This window comes from Pezoporus wallicus, unplaced genomic scaffold, assembly GCF_028554395.1.
Source record: "Pezoporus wallicus isolate ANWC-B61680 ecotype Strahan unplaced genomic scaffold, APGP_CSIRO_Pwel_v1 contig_2025, whole genome shotgun sequence".
NCBI lineage: Eukaryota > Metazoa > Chordata > Aves > Psittaciformes > Psittacidae > Pezoporus > Pezoporus wallicus.
In genome coordinates this window covers 668793-690654 of record NW_026640253.1, presented here as the reverse complement: position 1 = coordinate 690654, position 21862 = coordinate 668793, and the positions used below count along the sequence as shown (strand labels likewise).

Sequence of the window (21862 nt, the reverse complement as noted above, 5' to 3'; positions counted from 1 at the left end):
GCCTGCTAACAAGAAGATAACTACAGAATAACTCATTAAGAGCATCTGGCTATCAACCATTAATACTTGGTAGACACTAACTGCTTTGTTCTTGCAGCATTAATAGGCACACAATTCATTTGCAAAGAAAGCCCAAGACAAGCCAAAATAAATGCCCATTACCAGCGCCAGTGTGAGCCCCCAGATACTTTGCTGGCTGTGATCTTAGCGTAACAATTTCAATTTGCTATGACTCTAGGGACTACCACAGTGGCTGCAAAACATTTCATGCCAGCTGATGCTCTCAGATTTCACACTTGTCAGGAGAGAGGGCACAGCTCTGACTTTGCACCGTCAGGGAACTTTGAAACAGTGAGGGCAATCTCAGCCTCCTGCTGGGGTCTTCTTTCCATCTCCAAAGTGACACAAATGTAATTAAGCAAGGGCTGGTGTCCAGTATCTGTCCTAGAATTTAGAATGCTCTAAAGACAGCTATATGGAAGGTCACAGAGAGATCCTAGTAAAGTAAGAAGCCCAAACTCTCTCTGCCTCCCCCCATCAGACAGGTAGCATTACACTCCATATGTAACTGCATATGAAAAAACATTAAAAGGTTTTTCACACTAATCTCTTGATGCTTAAAGTAGAACTCCCAGTGAAACAGCAGTTCTACTGTTTGTTATTTCACTCTTTGAACACATACTGACACGTTCATAACAAAGTAAAAATTAATCAAGTCAAGAGTAAACATTTAGTCATTAACTTAACCTCACACTTAGCACTGACTTTTATATTCATTTAAATCTGACTCTCCAACAAGAGGCAACCTTTCAGGCACAGGGCTGGAGGCTGAGCACAGCCCAAGAGTCAAACACTAAAACAGATGTGCTTCTGTGATCACCTTTTTTGCTTCTACATGCTTGATGGAAGAAAACATTTGGGTGATTTACAGAACTAAATCTTCAGTAAGTTTTCAGTTTCTGTGTTGTTAACACATGTAAGTTGCATGCCATACCAATATAGCTCAACCCATGTACTAGCCGTGGACCACAAAATACTGGTTATGACATTTTTATCAGCAAAAAACATGGCCCACATGATACCACCGAGTGAACCATGCAAGGTGGAAAGTTGGAAAGCAATTTACAACAAAACCATAAATAATTACCACATTATTTCTAAATTATCATTACAAAATGAGCAATAGGCACATGCTCAGAAGTCCGAGAGGTGGTAGCAAGGATATTAATTTTTCAGTTCTCACCTTACTAATGCTTTGACGGTCGACCTAACCACACTGGAGAGCAGGAACAATGGAGACACAAGAATATGAAACAGTGAGAGGGAGGCAAATGCCACCGACGGGGAAAAGTCAGCATTTCTTGTCAGATGAGCATGGACCACAAATGTCTATAAAGAGAGGGACATCATCATCAGTGTTTTGTCATCAAGAAGGAAATACATGAAGACTTCATATTTCATATGCATTTCTTAATTTATACTCTTTTTAACAGTTTGGAGGAGTGCTGCATATTCCAGACTGCTTCTGGTCACAGACAAGTGGGCATTTTCCATTCTCACCCAGGTGACTTGCAAATAGTAGCAGGTTTGCATCCTGTCCTCTTCCTTCCTCATTTCCAAATCACTTATACTTGAAAATGCAGTTGTAATTACACTATTTAGAAAAGTCCATACTTACTATAAGTACCGCTGCAATTGGTATCGCTGCATTCATAAAGACTGTGAAGGGAAACACGTAGGAATATTTAGAAACAATTTCCATTCAGACATGCTAAATGTTTAAATACTGCTAGCACTGGTTCACAATGGTACGTTCAATGCCTAAAATAGGAAAAATGCACAAATATCTACACACATCAATACACTGTTTTAAAATGCCTACAGTTTCCTTCTCTTCATGTCATAGAATCCTAGAGTGGACTGGGTTGGAAGGGACCTTAAACATCATCTAGTTCCAAACCCACTTCCAGAGACAGGGACACTTTCCACCATGCTCGAAGCTCCATCCAACCTGGCCTTGAACACTTCCAGGGATGGGGCAGCCACGTCTTCGCTGGGCAGCCCATTCCAGTGCCTCACCACCCTCACAGTAAAGAACTTCCCAATGCCTAATCTAAACTTCTTTCAGTTTAAAGCCATTGCCCCTTGTTCTATCACTACATGCCCTTGTAAAAAGTCTCTCTCCAGATTTCTTGTAGGTCCACTTTAGTACTGGAAAGGTGCTCTAATGTCTCCCTGGAGCGTTCTCTTCTCCAGGATGAACAATCCCAGCTCTCTCAGCCTGTCTTCATAGGAGAGGTGCCCCAGCCCTCTGATCATCTTTCATGGCCTCCTCTGGATTTGCTGCAACAGGTCCTTTTTATGTTGGTGGCCCCAGAGCTGGAGGCAGTACCGCAGGTGGGGTTTCATAAGAGCAGGGTAGAGGGGCAGGATCATCTCCTTCAACCTGCTGGTCACGTTCCTTTTGATGCAGCCCAGGATACGGTTGGCTTTCTGGGCTGTGAGCACACACTGCCAGCTCATGTTCATTTTCCCATAATGAATACTCCCAAGTCCTTCTCCACAGGGCTGCTCTCACTCCACTTTCTGCCCACCCTGTAGCTGTGCCTGGGATTGCCCTGTCCCAGGTGCAAGATGTTGCACGTGGCCTTGTTGAATTTCATGAGGTTTGCATGGGCCTACCTCTGAAGCCTGTCAAGGTCCCTCTGGATGGCATCCCTTCCCTCCAGGATGTAAACCACACCACACAGCTTTGCAGAAGAAATAGAACCCAGCAGTTGCCCCTAGAAAAAGATGGCTCGTGTACTGCTGTGATCAGCTGACATGCAGTTCAGGCTAGAGGTGCTACAGGTCTCTGACTCATGACAGGCAGAAAGGTTGAGCTAGTACAAGGTCTGATGGGCAACTGGAATATCTGATAGTGGGAAGAAAGGAGATCCAGCAGCAGCTGCACAGGTCATCACGCTGGGACAGCCCCGCAGGATGGCTACACACCTAGCTCTGCCCCATCCAACAGACCAGCAGTAGGACCTCCTGGGAGAGCACCTGCATCAACCTGTGACCTACTTCTGGGCCACCACTTCTGAGGTGCAGGGCTTCAGGATGAGGTTCAAAGGGCAAGTAAGGATTTGCAGCCCTGCGCTATATTGTTGACTTAGTTTATTATTATGAAGGATTTACCCATAATTACTCCTGCTTTGTTAGGCTTGGCTACTTTATGAATCTCCTCGGAACTCGATAGAGGTTCTAACATCATCTACATATGGTCAAGCTTTCATATGGTCAAGATTTCAGCTGGGCCCCAAGTTATTAATATGCAAACCATGAACCAGTTTCCTCCCTGTCCTTGAACAGTGTCTGTCTTGGTTCCCTGGATTCCCTCACTATAACAACTCATACACTATAGCACTCAGAGGTTATTAAACAGATGGAGGGTGAGAAGCAAGCAAATACCATTTCTGTACAGGGATCTCTTTTAGATTGGTGAGGAATGTGAGTTGAGAATGCAATAATAACAAGTTATCTGTCTGGGAGCTTGAGTCAGAATCAGAGCTACCATCTTACCCTGTGTGTCTGTCCCCTCTCTCACAACCTGAAGATACTTCAGCATCATCTTTTCATTTTGACCTTTGCTCAAATTTATTTCATGAAGTAAATAATACAGAAAAGAATATAGACTCTGTAGCTTAAATAGAATTAAAAGATCAGTACACATGTAACAGAAAAGAGGCTAGGTACTTCCTTTTTATTTAAACTATGCCCGCCTTTTTTTCCTCCCAGGTATAGGTGATGTTCAGACAGTAAAAGCGTTCCCCAGTTACTTCATCTGAAGTAAAGTGTGATCATCTGACCCACAAATACTTTTAAGCAAATGAATAAGGACTTTTTGAGCCACTGGAATTTGGGGATTGTTCCTTTTCATTTTTATTTTTTTTAATTATACAAGTGTCCAGAATAATAGAATGTTTTTTAAAATAAACCAACCAAAGTTTTTTGGTTTAATTAGATGCAGTCAAAAGCACTTTATTACTGGGGAAAGACAGACTGAAAACTGAGAAAAATGTTTTCAGCTGTTTCTGAATATTTTAGGATAGTAACTATTGTTATTTGCCTCTGAGAAAGCCTGGAGTTACTTGCCTTCTGACAGATCAGGCAAAAATTCCAAGAAATAGGAAAACCCCTCCTTTCTTTGTCTTTTCTGAATATATAGTGTGTGCTAAATCCTATCAAAACTGAACATAGGACAATTTTACTAATTGGTATCAAAAATACATAGGAATCTTCTTTGTTACAGAATTCACTGCTGAAACTCAAAAGTTGTCGCCACCAACTTTGCAACCCAGCTTTGATTCTGATGGACACATTTCATTAAAATGATAGAAAGAGTTAATTTCTATAATGGCTTTTATAGTACACATGAACAATTCCATATACATAGAAACTGGATACAGGCACAGAGGGGAGGCAAATGAGATGCAATTTCCATGCATTCTTGAAGTGGAATTTTTTTGTGGTCTAGCCAACACTGTCCTGAAACTTGTAGGCATAGCTTTTGTAACCCAATGCAAATCTATTCCTCATGAATAGAAGTAACTCCAAGCATATTTTTTCATTCATGTTAGTAGCTAAGTGCATTTAGAAAAGAATTCCAGTCTATTCCAAACTGTACATTAAAAAAAAAAATATAAAAATCTCATTTCTGCTTTCTTATTATTCTAGGAAGTGTCTGCCTTCCTTCTGATCAATAGGACATAAAATCTTGATCAGCTCCTGCCTTTTTCATTCTTTTTTGCCTTTTTTAGAAAAAATTAAATCATACATTTGCTACAATATCGGCAAACATGTTTTGTACTGCTCATGCCTGTCATTCCAATTACACTTACGGTAAGAAACAAAGTAAGTTCTCCTGTTCCCTTTTTAGTCTGCTGAGGTGCAAGTTGGTAAAGATCAGTGTAATTTCATCTAAAGACAAAGGGTGTAAGGACATTCTAGGCTGGAACTATAGGAACCCTTTATAAGCCAAAATTATATGCATCATCAACATAAAAAAGCTGCACTGGTTTACCCCAGCTGAGAAATTATCTGCTGTGTCTTACATAACCATAAATATCACACGCAGTACAAAACAAGAATACAAATATAAACACTGAACATTTAACGAAGCATCAGTAAATATGTATTCTCACATCACTATTTCTTTACAGAACAGTCAGTACATTTGGGATGAATGCACCTTTTCCTGGATGTCATAAATACTACTGTAGGGATTTAAAATCAAATAAACCTTCGCAGCTCCTTCAGTCCTGCAGCTGAACCTGTGGCCTTGACTATAAATAGATTCTAATGCCACATGAACCACTGCAGACAAAGGGAGCACATCTGTGCTGATTTGGGTATAGGATGAAGTTTCTGGTCACATCTCTTGGGCAAATGAAATCAAACACTAACCACATTACGAGTTATTTTCCTAAGGAGTAGTCTTCCTTATTAGCCTAGAAGGAATTTGTATAGGAACCTTGTGGCATTTGAATGCTGCTCACTAAAAGTTTCCACTTCGTTAATATCTTATTGTTTGTATGGACAGTGCTCTTCATTATGACTTTACTAATTCCCTCTAAAGTATCACAGTAGCAATTATATAGGTGTTGCGTGTGATCTCAAATACAGAGTTCAATTGGCCCTAGGTCTTTTTAAAAGTATAATAAATGCCTTTAAGCAGCCTGAAAGAGAACACGCGACAAAAGAATCCAGATATGATATGATATGATGAAACTGCCAGGATTCTCATATTTTTTCTTTCCAGGATATAGAAATGTTCTTAAGTATCACTTTTTTTTTAATAAGAAATCCAAAATTTGAGTAAGAAAGTGTAAGTACCATCTGTTGAGGCTTCAATGCAAAGACAATGCCTGTCATATATTATGATATACTGCATTGTGCAAAATGCAGGAAGGGGAAAAAGGGGGAAAAAAACCCCAAGCCCAAACCCTCAACAAATGCTTCCTCCTGAATGCTATGTTACAGAGGAGAGTATTGCTGGCTGAAGGTAGCCTGTGAAACACTTTTCTCTTAAAAGCTTTTGTCCAGAAAACTTAATGCTATCAAGCATTAATCTTGGATTTCTCTTTCAGGCATATTTCCCATACAGGCAAAAATTTACTGAAATAAATGGAAAGTTTGACTAATTGGAAAGTGAGGAGTACAGATCAGAGCCTAAAGCAACTGAAACAATCTCAACAGAAATGGTGAACTCGTTAGTAGCTAATAATGCAGTAGCTGAAGAGTGGATTAGAACAAAGGAAGAGACTTACTGGATATGGAGGTATAAAGGGCAAAAGACTTGAGGCTAGTCATTTCTTTTTGTCTGGTTTCCTCTACACTGCTGTGAAAGATGTGTTCCCAAGCATAGAGTTTAAGGAGTTTAATGCCTCGAAGCATCTCATTTGTCTTCTTCAGTCTCTCATTGGAGTACTCCTGCAACATTTACATACAGATTTACTTAGAGACTATAATTAAAGCATCTGTCCCCTAAACATAAGCATCACACAAAAATTGTATGCAGCCCCTTGTAATCAGTCAGGTATACTTTACTAGTTCTGTCCATTTAGATGTTTTGTTGTTTTCAAAGGTGAGCTCCCCTAGGACTCAAGTGAAAAGGCCATTTGTTTGCACACCTAAATTGTATAGCTTGTACTGAAAACTTTACTCCTCTGGCAGCTTTCCGATCACTTGCAAGGCAGCCTCTCAGAACTTCTACTGCCCAGCACACTGGGCACACTGACAACATACAGAGGAGATCAGAACATGCAGACAAGCTATGACTGGGCATGCTGCTCTGCCCAATGAACATGATATGGAAACAACGATGCCAGGCTTCAGAGCAGCAAGACCACATGAGCAAGAAGCTGTGATCCTGCAGTAGGGAACCTTAACTCTGAGCAGAGCCAGCTGGCTCAGGCACAGTAATACAAAATGGTAATCTTATACTTCCACTAAAGCATAATTGGAAGTTACGCCGCTTTCAGTTTTCAGGCTAGCTCAAGTATCTGTAATTGAATTGTAATTCCAAACACAGACCAACATAAAACTACCAGAGGTGATACTTATATCATGTATGAGTTTGAAGACACTTACCAATGTGCTTCTCTGGGCCTGCGAGAGTTTTGTTGCTACAAAGTACTGAACAGGTGCAAGGACTATGATTACTGCTGCTCCAATTAAGGCACTGATTCCAAGAAGGTAGTACAGCAGAAGAATTCCTACAATTATCTGTTGGGAGTAAAGAAAGTGAAGTGTAAGCTTGAGATGCCTTCACTTTGGGTATGCACCATAAAGACCAATTACAGGGTAACTAGACAGCAGGTTCAAACCCAAAAGCCAATACAGTTAATCCTACACACAAACATCACATGTTGTGCATCACTGGCACAGTGGGGTGTGATCAGTCAGGATATTCTGTCAGAGGACCAAATAAGCTCACCTAGTGTTCGTCCCCAGCTTGCGGATTCTGTGTATTTCTGTTGCATAGACTTCCCATTACAAATAGAAGAAGACTGCACAGATTTGGGGGTCTTCTATAATGTAATTCTCACAGCTATTTAAAACAACTTTAAAAACAAATTTGTTAAAAAAAAGTCTTTAAATAAAAATTTCTTTTCACAGAATCATAGAATGATTTAGGTTGGAAAGGATCGTCTAGTTCCAACCCCCTTCCATGGGAAGGGACACCTTCCACTAGACCAGGTTGCTCGAAGCCCTGTCCAACCTGGCCTTGAAAACTGCCAGGGATAGAGCATCCACAGCTTGTCTTGGCAGCCTGTTCCAGTGCTTCACCACCCTCACAAAAAAGAATTTCTTCCTTACATCTAACCTAAATCTCCCCTGTTTAAGTACACCTTGAGATATTCCCTTTAGAGTCATTATTAAATATATTTCCCTATTGGCCAGATGTCATAGCATGCATTTTCTTTAACTTATAAATTAATTTTCTTCTTCTTTGGCATTTAAGCATTTGTACACCAGGGAAGAAATTACACCTCCAAGTTTAACAAGAACTCACTAGCCTACAACACTGGGACTTCCATAAAGGAGGAATATTTTTTTGCTTACTACAGAAATTAGTAAGGAATATTATTGAAAACAACTGATCTTGCAATTGTTAACTTGATATTATTGCTGAACAGTAAATAAAAAAGGAACATCATAATCATATGACTAAGAACCTTAACTTCAAATGAACTCTAACATAAACTTGCAAGGAGCTGGTTTAGAGATCTACAGCACCAGACTGGCAATAACTATTAAAAAAAATGGTTGGAGAGAAGCAGCTTAAAAGACAAAAGTTTTTCTTTGGGTAAATGAGAATCTAGAGACAAAGCCAGAGCCTAGATGGAAAGGGATACTGTAAGCAGCTCAACAAATCCATTCAAGATATACGACCTACCAATGTTAATTACCAGCATTCTAATGACTGACCCCTGAACAATCTGGAGCACCGACATGCTATGTATTTTTCAGTATAAGCTGATAAATTAATCAGAAAACATGGTGATAGAAAGTTAATTTCATACATCATTTCTCTAATTAAAAAAGTGAAATTTCCTTAAAGCGTTATCTACTGCTCTTCTGTATTTGCATGCTTTCATAACCCTCACAGAAACACTATCTTTCCATCATTTTGAAGCTCAGTAGTCATACACCCACCCATTCCCACACATATAGATGAGAATTGGGCATTTCCATAACGAAAAAGCCAGTCCTTAGTTTCCAACCTTCCATGAATTTAAGGCACACAGAAAAAGACAGATTTCTATTTTTCTTCTTTACAATCCTTTGATGCCTCTCTGCAGATGAACTCAACTAATGCAACTCACAATATTTACTTAGAAACATGGTAACATGAAAGTAAAGTCCTGTTATATATACACACCACAGATCTAGTAAGAGCAAAGGTTAAATTGTAGATTAAAAATCTTTAGTGAAAAGTGAGCAATCTGCTTTGATGTGAAGTCAGGAAATTCATGAGTGTATGAAGCAAAAGAAAACATGCAAGGCCTCTGTCAGATAGCCCTGGCAGAGCTCCCCTCGAGAACATGAAATGGTCTTGGTCTTTAGAGAACAAGCTATTCATTCCTAACTGCTTCTTCATGAGCAGACAACCTAGGCACTCAAAATACAGAAAAGCATTAAACAGTGCACAGTTAATAGGTGTGCAAAAATAAAAAGTCAGTGCAGAACTCTGACTCCCTGCTTGTTGTATGTCTTTCCCTCACTACCAGTTGATTGCCAAGTACCTTATGGGACTGGCTGGTTCTAGAAACAAGAGTCTCAGCTTCTCACATAGACAAGGGTACAGCTATTCCAGCTACTGGGTCCTGAGGAAGTTGCTAGCTCACAGCTGCTTCTCCAGCTATTGAAAGGGTTAACCTTGCAATAAAATTTCTGTGTTTCGAATAGACTAAAAATGATCCCATTTTCATCTTCTTTATATTGAAATAATAAGGGCAAACTTTTGAAATATATTCATCGTGTATGTGACAAAAAAAAAGTGTGAATACTCATATCTGAAAAACACTGAAATCTGTAAGCACTATTGCAAGTAATTCTATATTTATCACACCACATACTAAACAGACAAGAATAAGAAGTATGTGGATAATATCTGAACAGCGGGAGGATAGTACCTGGCAGATGGAAAGGCTCTCATTAATATTTCTCAGAGGGTAATGATAAAATTTTTAAAAAACTGTGTAATGAAACACTTTCCTTCTCTTTCATCAAAATCCCAAAGCTCTTACCTGCCAGAGATCTATATCACAAGCAAGAAGCTCACCAATAGCTCTTGTTATGTTGTCTTGATTATTTATTGAAGACAGCAAATACTTTCAGCCAGAAACTGCTTTGTGGCCAGTTTTGAAAGAGACAAATGTCCTTTCATTACATCTGTAAGCTATCCCTGCCAATGAACCAGAGATATGAGAATACAGGATTTTTTAATAATCACAATGAAACCAAACAAGGGTGTTTATAAAATGGAGGGGGGGGCAGGGGGGCATGGTGGGGGGAACCTTTTCAGGGCCTCATTTTGCTCCCAGAGTTTGAGCCAAACCTACTGAAGGCATCTTTCAATTGATGGGCAACCCTGGGCCTCTCTTAATGGATTTCAATGTCCTTCAAACAGTAACTTCAAGGCAATGATAAAGCTCCTATTGACCACAGTCAGAGCAGAGATGGAGCTCAAATTATCTGGAGTCTATAGAAAACCTATCTTGTTATGAATGCCTATTAAATAATCCACAGCAGATACTGAAATGCTGATTGTTAAGAGCCATGCAACAATTAAAAATTGTTGTAAATAATAATGAAGCTTGTGCAATTTTTATTAGGCATTTCTTGAACATTCAGTAATTGCTTTGGCTGCCTCACAAAACAAGGTATTGAATGAATGTTGTGGAAACATGTTTGACAGTGCGATTGAGTGTGTCCTCAGCAAGTCTGCTGATGACACCAAGCTGTGTGGTTCGGTTGATACGCTGGAAGGAAGGAATGCCATCCAGAGGGACCTCGACACACTTGTGAGGTGGGCTGATGACAACCTTATGAAGTTTAACCATGCCAAGAGCAAGGTCCTACACCTGGGTTGGAGCAATTGCAGGCACAGCTACAGGTTGGGCAGAGAAGAGATTCAGAGCAGCCCTGGGGAGAAGGACTTGGGGGTGTTGGTCAATGAGAAAATGAACATGAGCAGGCAGTGTGAGCTCGCAGCCCAAATAGCCAACCATATCCTGGGCTGCATCAAAAGGAGCATGACCAGCAGGTTGAAGGAGGTGATCCTGCCCCTCTGCTCTGCTCTTGTGAGACCTCACCTGGAGTATTGTGTGCAGTTCGGGTGTCCTCAAAGTAAAAAGGACATGGAACTGTTGGAACAAGTCCAGAGAAGGGCTGCAAGGATGATCAGGGGACTGGAGCACCTCCCGTATGAAGACAGACTGAGGAAGTTGAGACTATTCAGCCTGGAGAAGAGAAGGCTGCGTGGAGACCTCATAGAGCCTTCCAGTATCTGAAGGGGACCTACAGGGATGCTGGGGAGGGACTCTTCATTAGGGACTGTGGTGATAGGACAAGGGGTAACGAGTTAAAACTTAAATAGGGGAAGTTTAGATTGGATATAAGGAAGAAATTGTTTCCTGTTAGGGTGGTGAGGCACTGGAATGGGTTGCCCAGGGAAGTTGCGAATGCTCCATCCCTGGCAGTGTTCAAGGCCAGGTTGGACAGAGCCTTGGGTGGCATGGTCTAGTGTGAGGTGTCCCTGCCCATGGCGGGGGGGATTGGAACTAGATGATCTTGAGGTCCTTTCCAGCCCTAACTATTCTATGATTCTATGTTTTGAAGAAACCTTTGTGACCAACATGACCATCGATTTGTGCCTTGAAATGCCTGCCCATCCACAAAACAGGAGCACGTTTTGACACTGACTGTCCTCATCTGCTGAGAAACACTGCAGGATGAATTTTAATGCAAATATAATCATCTTTTCAAAAAGACTGTAGGAAATCTTTATTAATCTGTGACTTCTGGCACATTAGATCAAAATGCTGTTACAGACTGTGCAATAAAATTGGCTTAATTCTCAGCTGCGCTAGAGCACTCTCTACACTGAGCTGCCAGAGTGGTCTTACAAAAAAAGTACATAAAATTGGCACCTCTTCCATAGTCTGTTTTACTAACAGACTTACAATGGAGACTAAGCCTGGGGAACAATTGGATACTAAGTATTACTGTAAAGCGTCTGACTCTTCTTAATGCCTCATTGCTCTTTCAACATCATTTTACCAGTGCACAATCACTGATTTCTTATTGCAGGGTACGTCTAGTAAGTGGACAAAAAGTATCCTGACATCCAAATTATTACTAACAAACTACCAACTTGTAACCACACTTAATATGAGATTTCATATTGGTTTCTTTTCATTATAGTTATATTTTGCAATGAGAAATCACTATTATAACACACTCCTTGATCATGATTTTGCCACAACCACAGTTTAAAATTATCTTTTTCCCATTTTTCCTCCCACCATAATTTCAGAGAAACCATCTTTTCTTCTGAAAAATTCCTGCTGATAATTGCTATACCCATCACCCTTTTTCAATTGTAAAAAGCAAAATGTTTTTAACTGACATATAAACCTCTCCAGAGTAGATTAGGAAAACTAGTCTGTACCCCAATGCAATTACTCCTGCACAAGAAAGAGACAAATGCATTTATACTTTCGAGTACACCCACACTATGGCCTGTATAAATATGACCACAATCACTTGAAATCTTATATTTTAACAGGTATAGTTACATACAGCCCACACATGTAGAGTAAATGCAAACGTTAAGCATGAAAGTACAGTTAAAAGAAATCATCAGTAACCTGCTGATTGTTACATGTTAAAGTGTTCACTATCCTGATTTGAGACTTTACACAACTCTCATTGGGGTTAGCAAGAGTTTTATCAGAGCTTCAGACATTTCTTTTTCCTGTGTCCTACTGCAATCTTGGAAACAATCTACTCATCACTACCACTTCTAGATACTAGAAGACATAAGGTAATATAATATATTTCAAAAACATACAGCAAAAAAGTGAGGACTCCCAGAGTATTTCAAGAGGAAACTAACTTCTTTTTATCCAGAGAATACTCCCCAAGATTGAGACTACTCAAGTGCATGCAAGGTGTATTCAAGAACTCACTATCACTGACAATGGAGAAGGACCTGCATTGCCCCTGCCCAGTATTTTTTTGTCAGTGAGGAAAAAACCAAATCCAGGGAAAACACTTAAGACAAGGTGTTTTTTTTTTTCCAGATTAGGAAATTAATGTGTTTTAACATGCAATCAGATGATTTTAAGACAATCACAAAAGAGGACTTGCTCATTTGATCTGTAGCAGCTTGACAAAAACCTTTGATGAGAACAACTATAAAATCCACTCAATTCTAATATATGTATTTATTGTCAGAAAATAATCTTGATCTCCTAATGGCCAGCAGTCCAGCACCTTACTCCTTGAAGGACATTCACCTGAATGGCTGCCTTTTCTTCCCCATCCCCAGTTTTTCAACATAATATTCTTACATGCTCAACACCTTACAGAAGAAAATCAGTAGTATGGAGGCTGATGGACACCAGAACTCCCAAGCTACACTCCTAAAGCCATGTAAGAAACTGACTGGAAATATGATCTGCCAGTTGCAGTCCATATACAGTGTCATGAAAATTATTTAATTTTTGGGCCAGAGCATGCAGCCCAAAATGCAAAGCTGCTGGGTAGATGACTTGCAGCTTTCTGACTTCCACAGCAGCCAAATCAACCTCTGCATAGTGCTGGAACCAGATCACCTTTGTGACATGAACACAATGAGTTTTCGTCATGTTTTTGAAGCTAAATGATACTTTTAGAAAATACTGAGAGAATTTAAACTTGTCTATTTGTATTTACTTTTAGCATAGAAGCACTCTTGACAAAAATATACCAAGTAGCTGAAAGAAAGCAGAAAGACTTGCAGGGTACTGTATTAATATCAGATGAAACTATGTGCTTTACTGACAGCTTTCCCAGGAAATTTCTAAACGGGAGTGCAGAAGCTTTCTACAGTTTTGTTTAAGTACCGGCTCTTCCAAACTAAGTAATTTACACTTTTCCACCATTTCAGTAAGCAAGAACTTTGAAAAATGAGCCAAGGCTGTGCTGAGATTTCTCTGACCTCCTACTGCTCTGTGTCTGCTCTACCCTTTTACTAGCGTAAACTCAATCACATGGTCAATGAGATTAACCACTTCACAGACTCAGAGGAATATGACTTCACTGAAACAAGACTACTTTTAATCATATGAGTGTTTCAGCAGCTCTGCAAGCTCATGTGACACAGTGCACAGACTATAGAGCTGGAACAATAGAGGATGTAAAAATACTGTATTTTCATGTCAGACACTGCGTACGAACTCCAGTTTCAGTATGGGAACAGGTTTAAGATTAATTTAAATCAATTGTGAAAGTGCCCTCTAGGAGTCTGCTTTTCTCTTCTTAAAGATTCTATAAGACACAGCTGTAGTTCACTGGGCATTACAAAAGGCTACAGGACACGGAACTAGGAGTCACCAGGCAATTGAGTGTGACTCAGAACAGAGATCTGCTCTGTTATGCACATGGGACTGAAGGGATAAGAGCAGTATTTAGAGACAGGACCAAATACACCAGAGAGAACAAACCAGCAAAACTGTTTCATATAACAAATCAATCTGTGGAATTTCATATGCTATAATTTGTCATCTATTATGCAGCAGCAGTTTTGAGGGATGTGTAAAGGATCATCCATAAGCAAACATATTTTTGAATAAACGGCTACTTCTCTTGCTTCTGCTGGGATTCAGGAAACAAATGATTACAGTATAGTCCAATTAACTCCCCTGATGTAATAAATGAATGCTCTGGAATTACGCAACCTGCTGCACTCTATAAATTCTTGCTACAAATGCAAAGCATGTTTGGCAGCAGCAAAAGCTTAATAGGATCCTAAATATCTACAATCCTGTCACAGATGTGAAATATATTACATACAATGTTTCTAGATGGTAATAGCTTGAAATCTTATTTATTTTTTATCTTTAATAAGCAATCAACCACCACAGACTGACACACATTAATAACAAAAGCATGTTCCATCTCCTTACCTGTACTGGCATAGCCCAAAGGTTAGGGCAGAGGAAAAAGAACCACATCAGCTGATTTGTGTCTATGGCAACAAGGTTACAGATCTGACCTGCAGTCATCTCCCCCATAGACATGTTGGAAGTTGAAAGCTGCATAATTTTATTGTATATTTTTGTCTGTAAGAGAGATCAATAGGTGTTAGCATATAGAAATAAAATAACATTTTTAGCTCCGCCTAAAGCAAAGGTGTAGTCCAGCATGCTGAGGGAAACCAACATTCCCAGTAACATGAATAAAAAGCTTCAAGTTTGGTCTTCTATATTATGACAAAAAAATTTAAGCTACTGTGTTAATTATTCACCCACAAAAAGGTTAGAGTGATGTCTAGAAATTTCAATTTGAATAATTTGAACGCTCCAACTGCTGGTGTTACCTCATCCTCTGGGTACTATCAGTGCAGAGAACACAAAGCTTTTCTTCAACAAAATTAATGTAGCACTGTTTTCCAACAGTTCCCCTTTTACACTTGCTGTAGTCCACATATTTTTGACTTAGTTGCAGCTCTTCTGCTTGATAAAAGACATGCATTTTTTAATCTATATACTCTGGGTCAAATTTTTACTTGGTTAGAGATTTTCTACTTCACTCTAATAAGGGAAAACCAATGGATGGAATCCAGAAGTCTGGCAACTGACAAGTGCTTCCAAGTGTAAGATAAAAGAGAATTAAACAATTATACTGCTAATGAAAGCATTCATCCACCACAGAGACTCTCACAGGTTCTATGTAGTCCAGTGGATAAATAGTGTTAACTTAAAAGGCTGGCTTTCAAGCTGGCAGAGGGTAGGTTTCAGCCAGTGTACTTCACAATATCATACTGTAATCTTACCCCTAATTCTCTTATTTCCAGTCACAGACCTTGGTATACTACATAAAACTTTGATCTGCTGTTCACAGTTATACAATGATTATGAACTCCATTCTCCCAGTCTTACTTATGTTCAGTAACTACAGACTCTGCAGTGCCTCATTGATTTTGTGGCATGACTATGGAATAAGATACTAGTACATGCATTGGGAATACACTTATCCTTTTGTCCAAAGTTTATTTAAAGTACATCCTAAAGCTGTATTAGTTGCATGGGATGTTACAAAAGTGCACCTGTGAGATGGAAGAGGTGTAGCTCACAACCTAGATTCTTTCAAAAGTTACATTCAGTTTTACGGTCAGCATATTTATGCTTAAAGAAAAAATACAAACTAGAATACAAATAAATGTTTATATAAAATAAATAAGATGCAAAAGAAACAATGCAGGTCTACGTTACATTCAATGCATTTCAGTAGAGAAGTGTTTCAGAATTTAACTCTTATAATGCTAATTTGTATTTACAAATACACATATGATTTGATGAAAAAAAGTTAATAATATATTGGCTACCTGTATTGCACCTCTCAAGTTGATTCCTGTTTCAATGGCAACGTAGTATGATGCTTGGAGAAATGTCCTTTGTAGTAGAAGAGCAAAAAATAAGAGCACAGCCAACACATAAGCATTGGACAGAAACTCTTGAGATGAAATAAAGAAAACACCAAGAATTTTAGTCTATAAAAAAAAAGAAAGAAATAAGGTACAATGGTAATCTAATTACAAGTTTTGCAGTATTAATAAGCAGAGGTAACCACAGTTTGTTAATTTGCTACAGATTGTGCTATATTGTATTAAAGACAGTAATAGAAGTAGCATAATTTTAATGCTGTCCTACATATACGTTTGGCTAGTACTACTTACTGCAGCTAATAACACTTTTTACTGTATGTAAAAGAATACCATTTTTCACCAAATTACATTTTGACAAATCATGTTTATCTAGCAATGAGATTTTGGTGCAGTGTCAATTCACATTAAAACATTATCTAATAGATAACCAAACATTATGTCTTCTAGTACTCACTTACGAGCAAAGGAGGACTTAAACATACATACATAAATATCACACACACACACTTGGTGAAAGCACCAAGATATTTGCCAAGTCTTGGATGCATTACCAGGCCATTATGGTTTACAGCATCACCGAGCATCAGTGTGTTTAAATTACAATAGTTGTCTAAGTACACTTGTCAGCCCATAGGACACACAAGGAAATAACTGAACATCTACCAAACCTTTTGATGCAAAAGGCAAACAACCTTGTTTGAGAAGCTGATGGAATTAATTAGATGTTTTAGTTTCAGAAATGGCTTTGGGGACATTCAGTGTCCCACTTTCCTGATGACTTTAGGATATTACCACTTTTTAAAAGTGACAGTAGGCTCTACGCAGTAAAAGGCTGAGCAAAACACCACTATTTAAACACTTCAAAGACCCTAGGCTCATACAGTCTTAAATATCAATACTGGGCGTTTTGCTACACTGGGACCTATGACCATTTTAAATAACAAGTCTGTAGGTTTGGTGTATCATTTGTATGTTTCCTGTCAGCAGATATTCCTAGTACTGGAACTGCTAATCCTATCATTGTACAATGTTGAAGATGCTACCAGCAAAATGTAAAGGTTATCGTTCTGTCAGTCTCTTCTTCGGTGTGAAATGATTAACACTCAGAGAAGTTCATGTCATAAGAATGTTCTGGGGCAGCCATAAATATTGAAACTGGAGTTATAAATAAACATGAAGAGAGTGACAGAATTTAAGATGCCATCATGCTCTAACTGCAGCACTAACTAAAGTACTTAATACTGCCTATAACACCTACATGATCTCAAGAGTTCCAGCTCCATAGTAGTTTATATCTCTCACAGGGGGTCTAAGGAACAGAGCAAATATTATCTTTTAGGATTTAACTCTTTGTATTCAGTTTCTCAAACAAAATTTCTGTTTGAAAGATACAATTGACTCATTACAACATCTCCTCAATCCAAACTATTTAAACAAAAAAAAGGTCACATTAAGGGATGGGTAAAAGACGCTCTTTGCTGTGCTCACAGCTTACTTTGTTTGTCAGACTCTGTCCCATTGTATGGCAATTCTTTCTAATGCCCTCAAACTCAGCAGCACATCAGACACAAACAGTGTTTCCCTTCAACTTCTCTTTGCCTTTTTAAGACTGTTTTAGAAGGTTTGCTTCTCACACCTCCCAGGAGCTGTGCTACATTCTTCCTGTAGCTTTCAAGAACAAACGATGAATAAGGCAAGCTTCTCCTTTCTTGACTTATTACAAGTAGGAATATAACATTCCTAGCAGTAGAACTCATGTATTTGTTTCTGAAGTAGACCCAGTTGGCTAGGTATGTGCATACACGTGGGGGTTTTCCTGAACACTCCAGTCTATTTACAGATGGTTTAAATAGAAAGTTTTCATACATCTCAGAAAGATACTTCATATAATCCAGCAAAAGCAATTTTCAAATGTAAAGGTAATTAGCCTCTTAACAGAAAAACTAAATAAAAAATGCATATAAACCAGGTCAAAACAGGGAAAAGCCTCTTGGAGACCTTTCGCTAAAGGTAAAATACACCCTTAAATATCATTCATGGTTTATCAATATATTGCTTTTAGGTGATCCCCAAACAGTGAAAATGGCAACAAAAAGGCTACCATTTAGCTAGACACAGATGATGTCAAGGCTGGATGAGGCTCTTGTTTAGGGCCTATCTGGACCACACCTGAGCTTTTTTCACGCAGAAGCACTAGCTAACACTCTAACAGGAAAATTTAATAGGATAATCCATAAATTGTGATTTGGTCTTATTTCAGCTGAATCAGTGTTCCAAACAAATTATCAAGAATCAGAGCTCAAAAGCTTCCACAGTACTTTGCTGCAACATAGCCCTACAGTCTTAATATTTTCATGTCCTGCTTTAAATGGTTTCCATTGAATCTACTTGCTATATTAAAGTTTCCAAATATTAGGATAAGGATTGCAGAATGGGTAAACAATTAATTTTAGCCTGAGGCCTTTCTCAAGTTTTCTGCAAAGCATCTGGTGTATTTCAATATTTACAGTGGACCTAATCCAAACCTTACTTGAATGAATGGGTATATTTCCATTAGTGTCAATAGACTTAGAAAATAAGGTCCTATATCAAACGGTAAGTGAGCTGCAGAAATAAACTGATCTTTCTCATAGAAATCCAGCCCGAGTTATATGTACATTATACTGAAAAGGTGCCTCCTGAGTTGTCTTTTTTTTTTTTCTCAAGTTAATCAAGAAGTATGTCTGTTTCTTCTTGGGAAACGTTTATTTAAGTAGCATCATTTAAATACATGTTTCAGTTGATCTTTCAAAACCAATGTCCCCAAAGGCACTAGTGGAAATTCTTCATCACAGTTGAACTTCTTGGCATTTTATTGTGATGACAAAAGCCTGCTTTAATCCTCTTAGACAACACTCGTTTTTGGAAATTAAAAGCCAAGCCTATTAAAAAGATACTTTTTCCTTTCTGAAAAACATTTAGTCACATACGTGATTTAGTTGCTACTCAAGACTCTACCTAAAATCCTTATGTTTCTAGTGGGATTCTGGTTGTGCTTCACCATTATCTTGAATGAGGTTATTTTCCAGAACGCAAGCCTGACTAGATGCTGGGTAACATACCTGCTCCCCATCAGCATATAAAAGCAGTAATAGGCAGTACATACATACTATCATTTCTAGCATTCACAAATACAGGGTAGAGTCACTTTCTTTACTGAGACTAAATAATAGTCATAATATTACTTCTTTGACTCTATTTTATGACATTTTGACAGTACCTGCGGGCGGATGGTGTTATTTCCTTTTCCAACATTGTAAACAATCCCAGAGATGCAGAGGGGACCAGCAAATCCAAGCAAGTCAGCCAGGATACGGAATGTGCTACTGAGAAGTAAGGGTCTTCCAAAAGCACAGCAGAGAGCACGCCAAATTGATCTGGATCCTTGTGGAGATGACATCCTTCTGTTCTGTTTAGAAAAAAAAAGAAAAAAAAAGACAATAATAAGGATTAAATTATATTAACCTTAGGTCTGACAATTACTGGTATTTTTACCCCTGCTTTAATTCACTGACAACCAGTTGCAATCTTGGAGCTAGAAAAGCACAGGAACTACAACTACTGTTTCATTTGTTTTTACAGAGGCAGAACAAAGCATTATTCTGCTCCACAAGAGGAACTATGATTTCTTTCCTACCCTTAAAAGGGATCAAGCAAGTGTGTTGTTTGTGGGTTGATGGAAGAGAGAGTAAAAAAGAGAAAATTGACAGGTTTTGTTCTCCTGTGAACAGAGACTGGAAACCTACACTCTTTTCAGACAGGATGCAAAAGACTTCTCTTAAAATCCTTAATACATTCAGCTCCCAACAGGGAGTTAAACTGCATTTGATCTGAGGTAGTTTCGGCCCTGAATTCTCCCACGGGCAAACTGCAACTGAAATAACATTGGAAAAAAAAGTTCTGTGAGGCCTCATTAATATTGACTCTTACTAGGAAGAACTATAATGGTGTTCAGTAAATACAGTCTATAATTACTTGACACAGAAAAATAGAGAATATACGGACTTACATGCATTTAACCAGTAATGTGTTTGATATGCATGTTTAGGTAGAGAAATTTCATTATTTGTACAAGGTACAACTGAGTATGTGACCTCTTTGTCTATGGTGAGCTATGCTAACGGATACTTCATTTGCATCATATCTGCCAATATAATTTTATACCATGCTTGCAGCATAAACAGTCATGAAAGATGCAAGCACTGAGTAACAAGATGGACACAATTCCATGCTTTGCATACCTTCTGTGCTTCAAAGGCCTCATTAAGGCGAATATAATTGGTCAGAGCTCTCATAGCAATGGGAAGCTTGCCTATAGTTTTCAAGTCTATTGGTTTTTTATGGGCGGTCTTGATGAATGTATTCATCCACCAGTACGTTCCTTTGGATAACAGATTCACAAATGGCTGTAAGAATCTAACACCAAGGTCCTGGAGATCCTCAGGAGGTTTAACTTCTTTAGGAGTTTTGAAGAAAACATACCGCTGAAATTCAGAAAAATACCAAAAGAATCACACTGAATGCATAGAAAATAAAAATTCACAAAGAACAGACAAGAGATAAAGGACATTGCAGATAATCAGTGAGTCAGTCTTGGTTTCTCAAAAATACTCAAAAAACTTAGGCATTCAAATTCAACCAATACAGCAATCCAGTTCCTTCAGATACTAGGAAAATCAGAAGTATCCAGTCCAGAAATAAATCATCCTAAACACTACTAGTTTGTTTATGAGGTACAAATTGATATGCTTGTACAAAAAAAAGTATTCACCTTACATTTCAAATAGTACAGCCCCAGCCTCTCACTCTGAGTTCCAGACAGCACAACATGAGGTATATAAGCTTAGGCACAGCCCTGAGGCTACCACAGGGATTCATCTTCCATACCATACTGCGTCACATTTGTTAGCTCAGAACGTGGAGCTACCTGTGCTGTCCTGAACGGGTCTCGCAAACCACTGAACTAGGGAGGTGCATATGGCACAAACAAATGTTTTCACTGGCTTAAATGCCAAAAGAGCAAGGGAAGACTGCTGATGATTTCCTGTTGTCAAGATAAAACTAGGATTTCTGGATATGCTTCACTGCTATATTTTCTCCAACCATAGATGGAAAATAATTCACAGATCCTAGAAAATATGGTGATGGGGTTGGGAAAGGCCATCTAGAGGAATAATGGGAACAGCAGAAGGAAGGGGAAGGTACAGTTGGGACTGAAAGTCTAGCAAGTCAATCTTTTGTCTTCTGGAAGAAGATGTGGGAAAGCAAGAGAAAAAAAGGTGAAGCCAATGTCTGATGGTTCTGCTCTCTTCCCCTTCCCACCCCTCAGCACTGGTCAACTCTCCCTCCTTGCATCCCAGTCCTTTTCTTCAGCTGCTGCAGCAACAAGCCTTGCTCTCTGAATTCTGCCATAGAAACAGTGGGCAGTGAGAAAACCCATACTGCTGGCTAGTTCATTTTATACTTCAATGACATCCTTTAACAATTAAAATCAAGCAAATACAACATAAAAAAAGATTACAACAGGCAGTGACCATTTTTCACTCTTCTTTGTGACTTGTAATTCCACAGCGATCAAATATAATTTAATTATGCAGTTCTGTTATGAGGTTTATGAGC

At 38.8% G+C, this 21862-nt stretch overlaps 1 protein-coding gene across 1 annotated transcript in view; it reads right to left on the bottom strand.

Annotated features, from left to right (window-relative positions):
* The window catches only part of ABCC8 (ATP binding cassette subfamily C member 8), a 75922-nt gene that overhangs the window by 42853 nt on the left and 11207 nt on the right, over nucleotides 1-21862 (bottom strand). The window contains exons 5-12 of the mRNA XM_057418183.1: nucleotides 20485-20727; nucleotides 19464-19652; nucleotides 16145-16309; nucleotides 14724-14879; nucleotides 7135-7269; nucleotides 6312-6474; nucleotides 1679-1719; nucleotides 1244-1389 (exon numbers count right to left, since the gene is read on the bottom strand). Of these exons, the coding sequence (XP_057274166.1) occupies nucleotides 1244-1389; nucleotides 1679-1719; nucleotides 6312-6474; nucleotides 7135-7269; nucleotides 14724-14879; nucleotides 16145-16309; nucleotides 19464-19652; nucleotides 20485-20727 (1238 nt within the window). The remainder of the gene's footprint in view (nucleotides 1-1243; nucleotides 1390-1678; nucleotides 1720-6311; nucleotides 6475-7134; nucleotides 7270-14723; nucleotides 14880-16144; nucleotides 16310-19463; nucleotides 19653-20484; nucleotides 20728-21862) is intronic.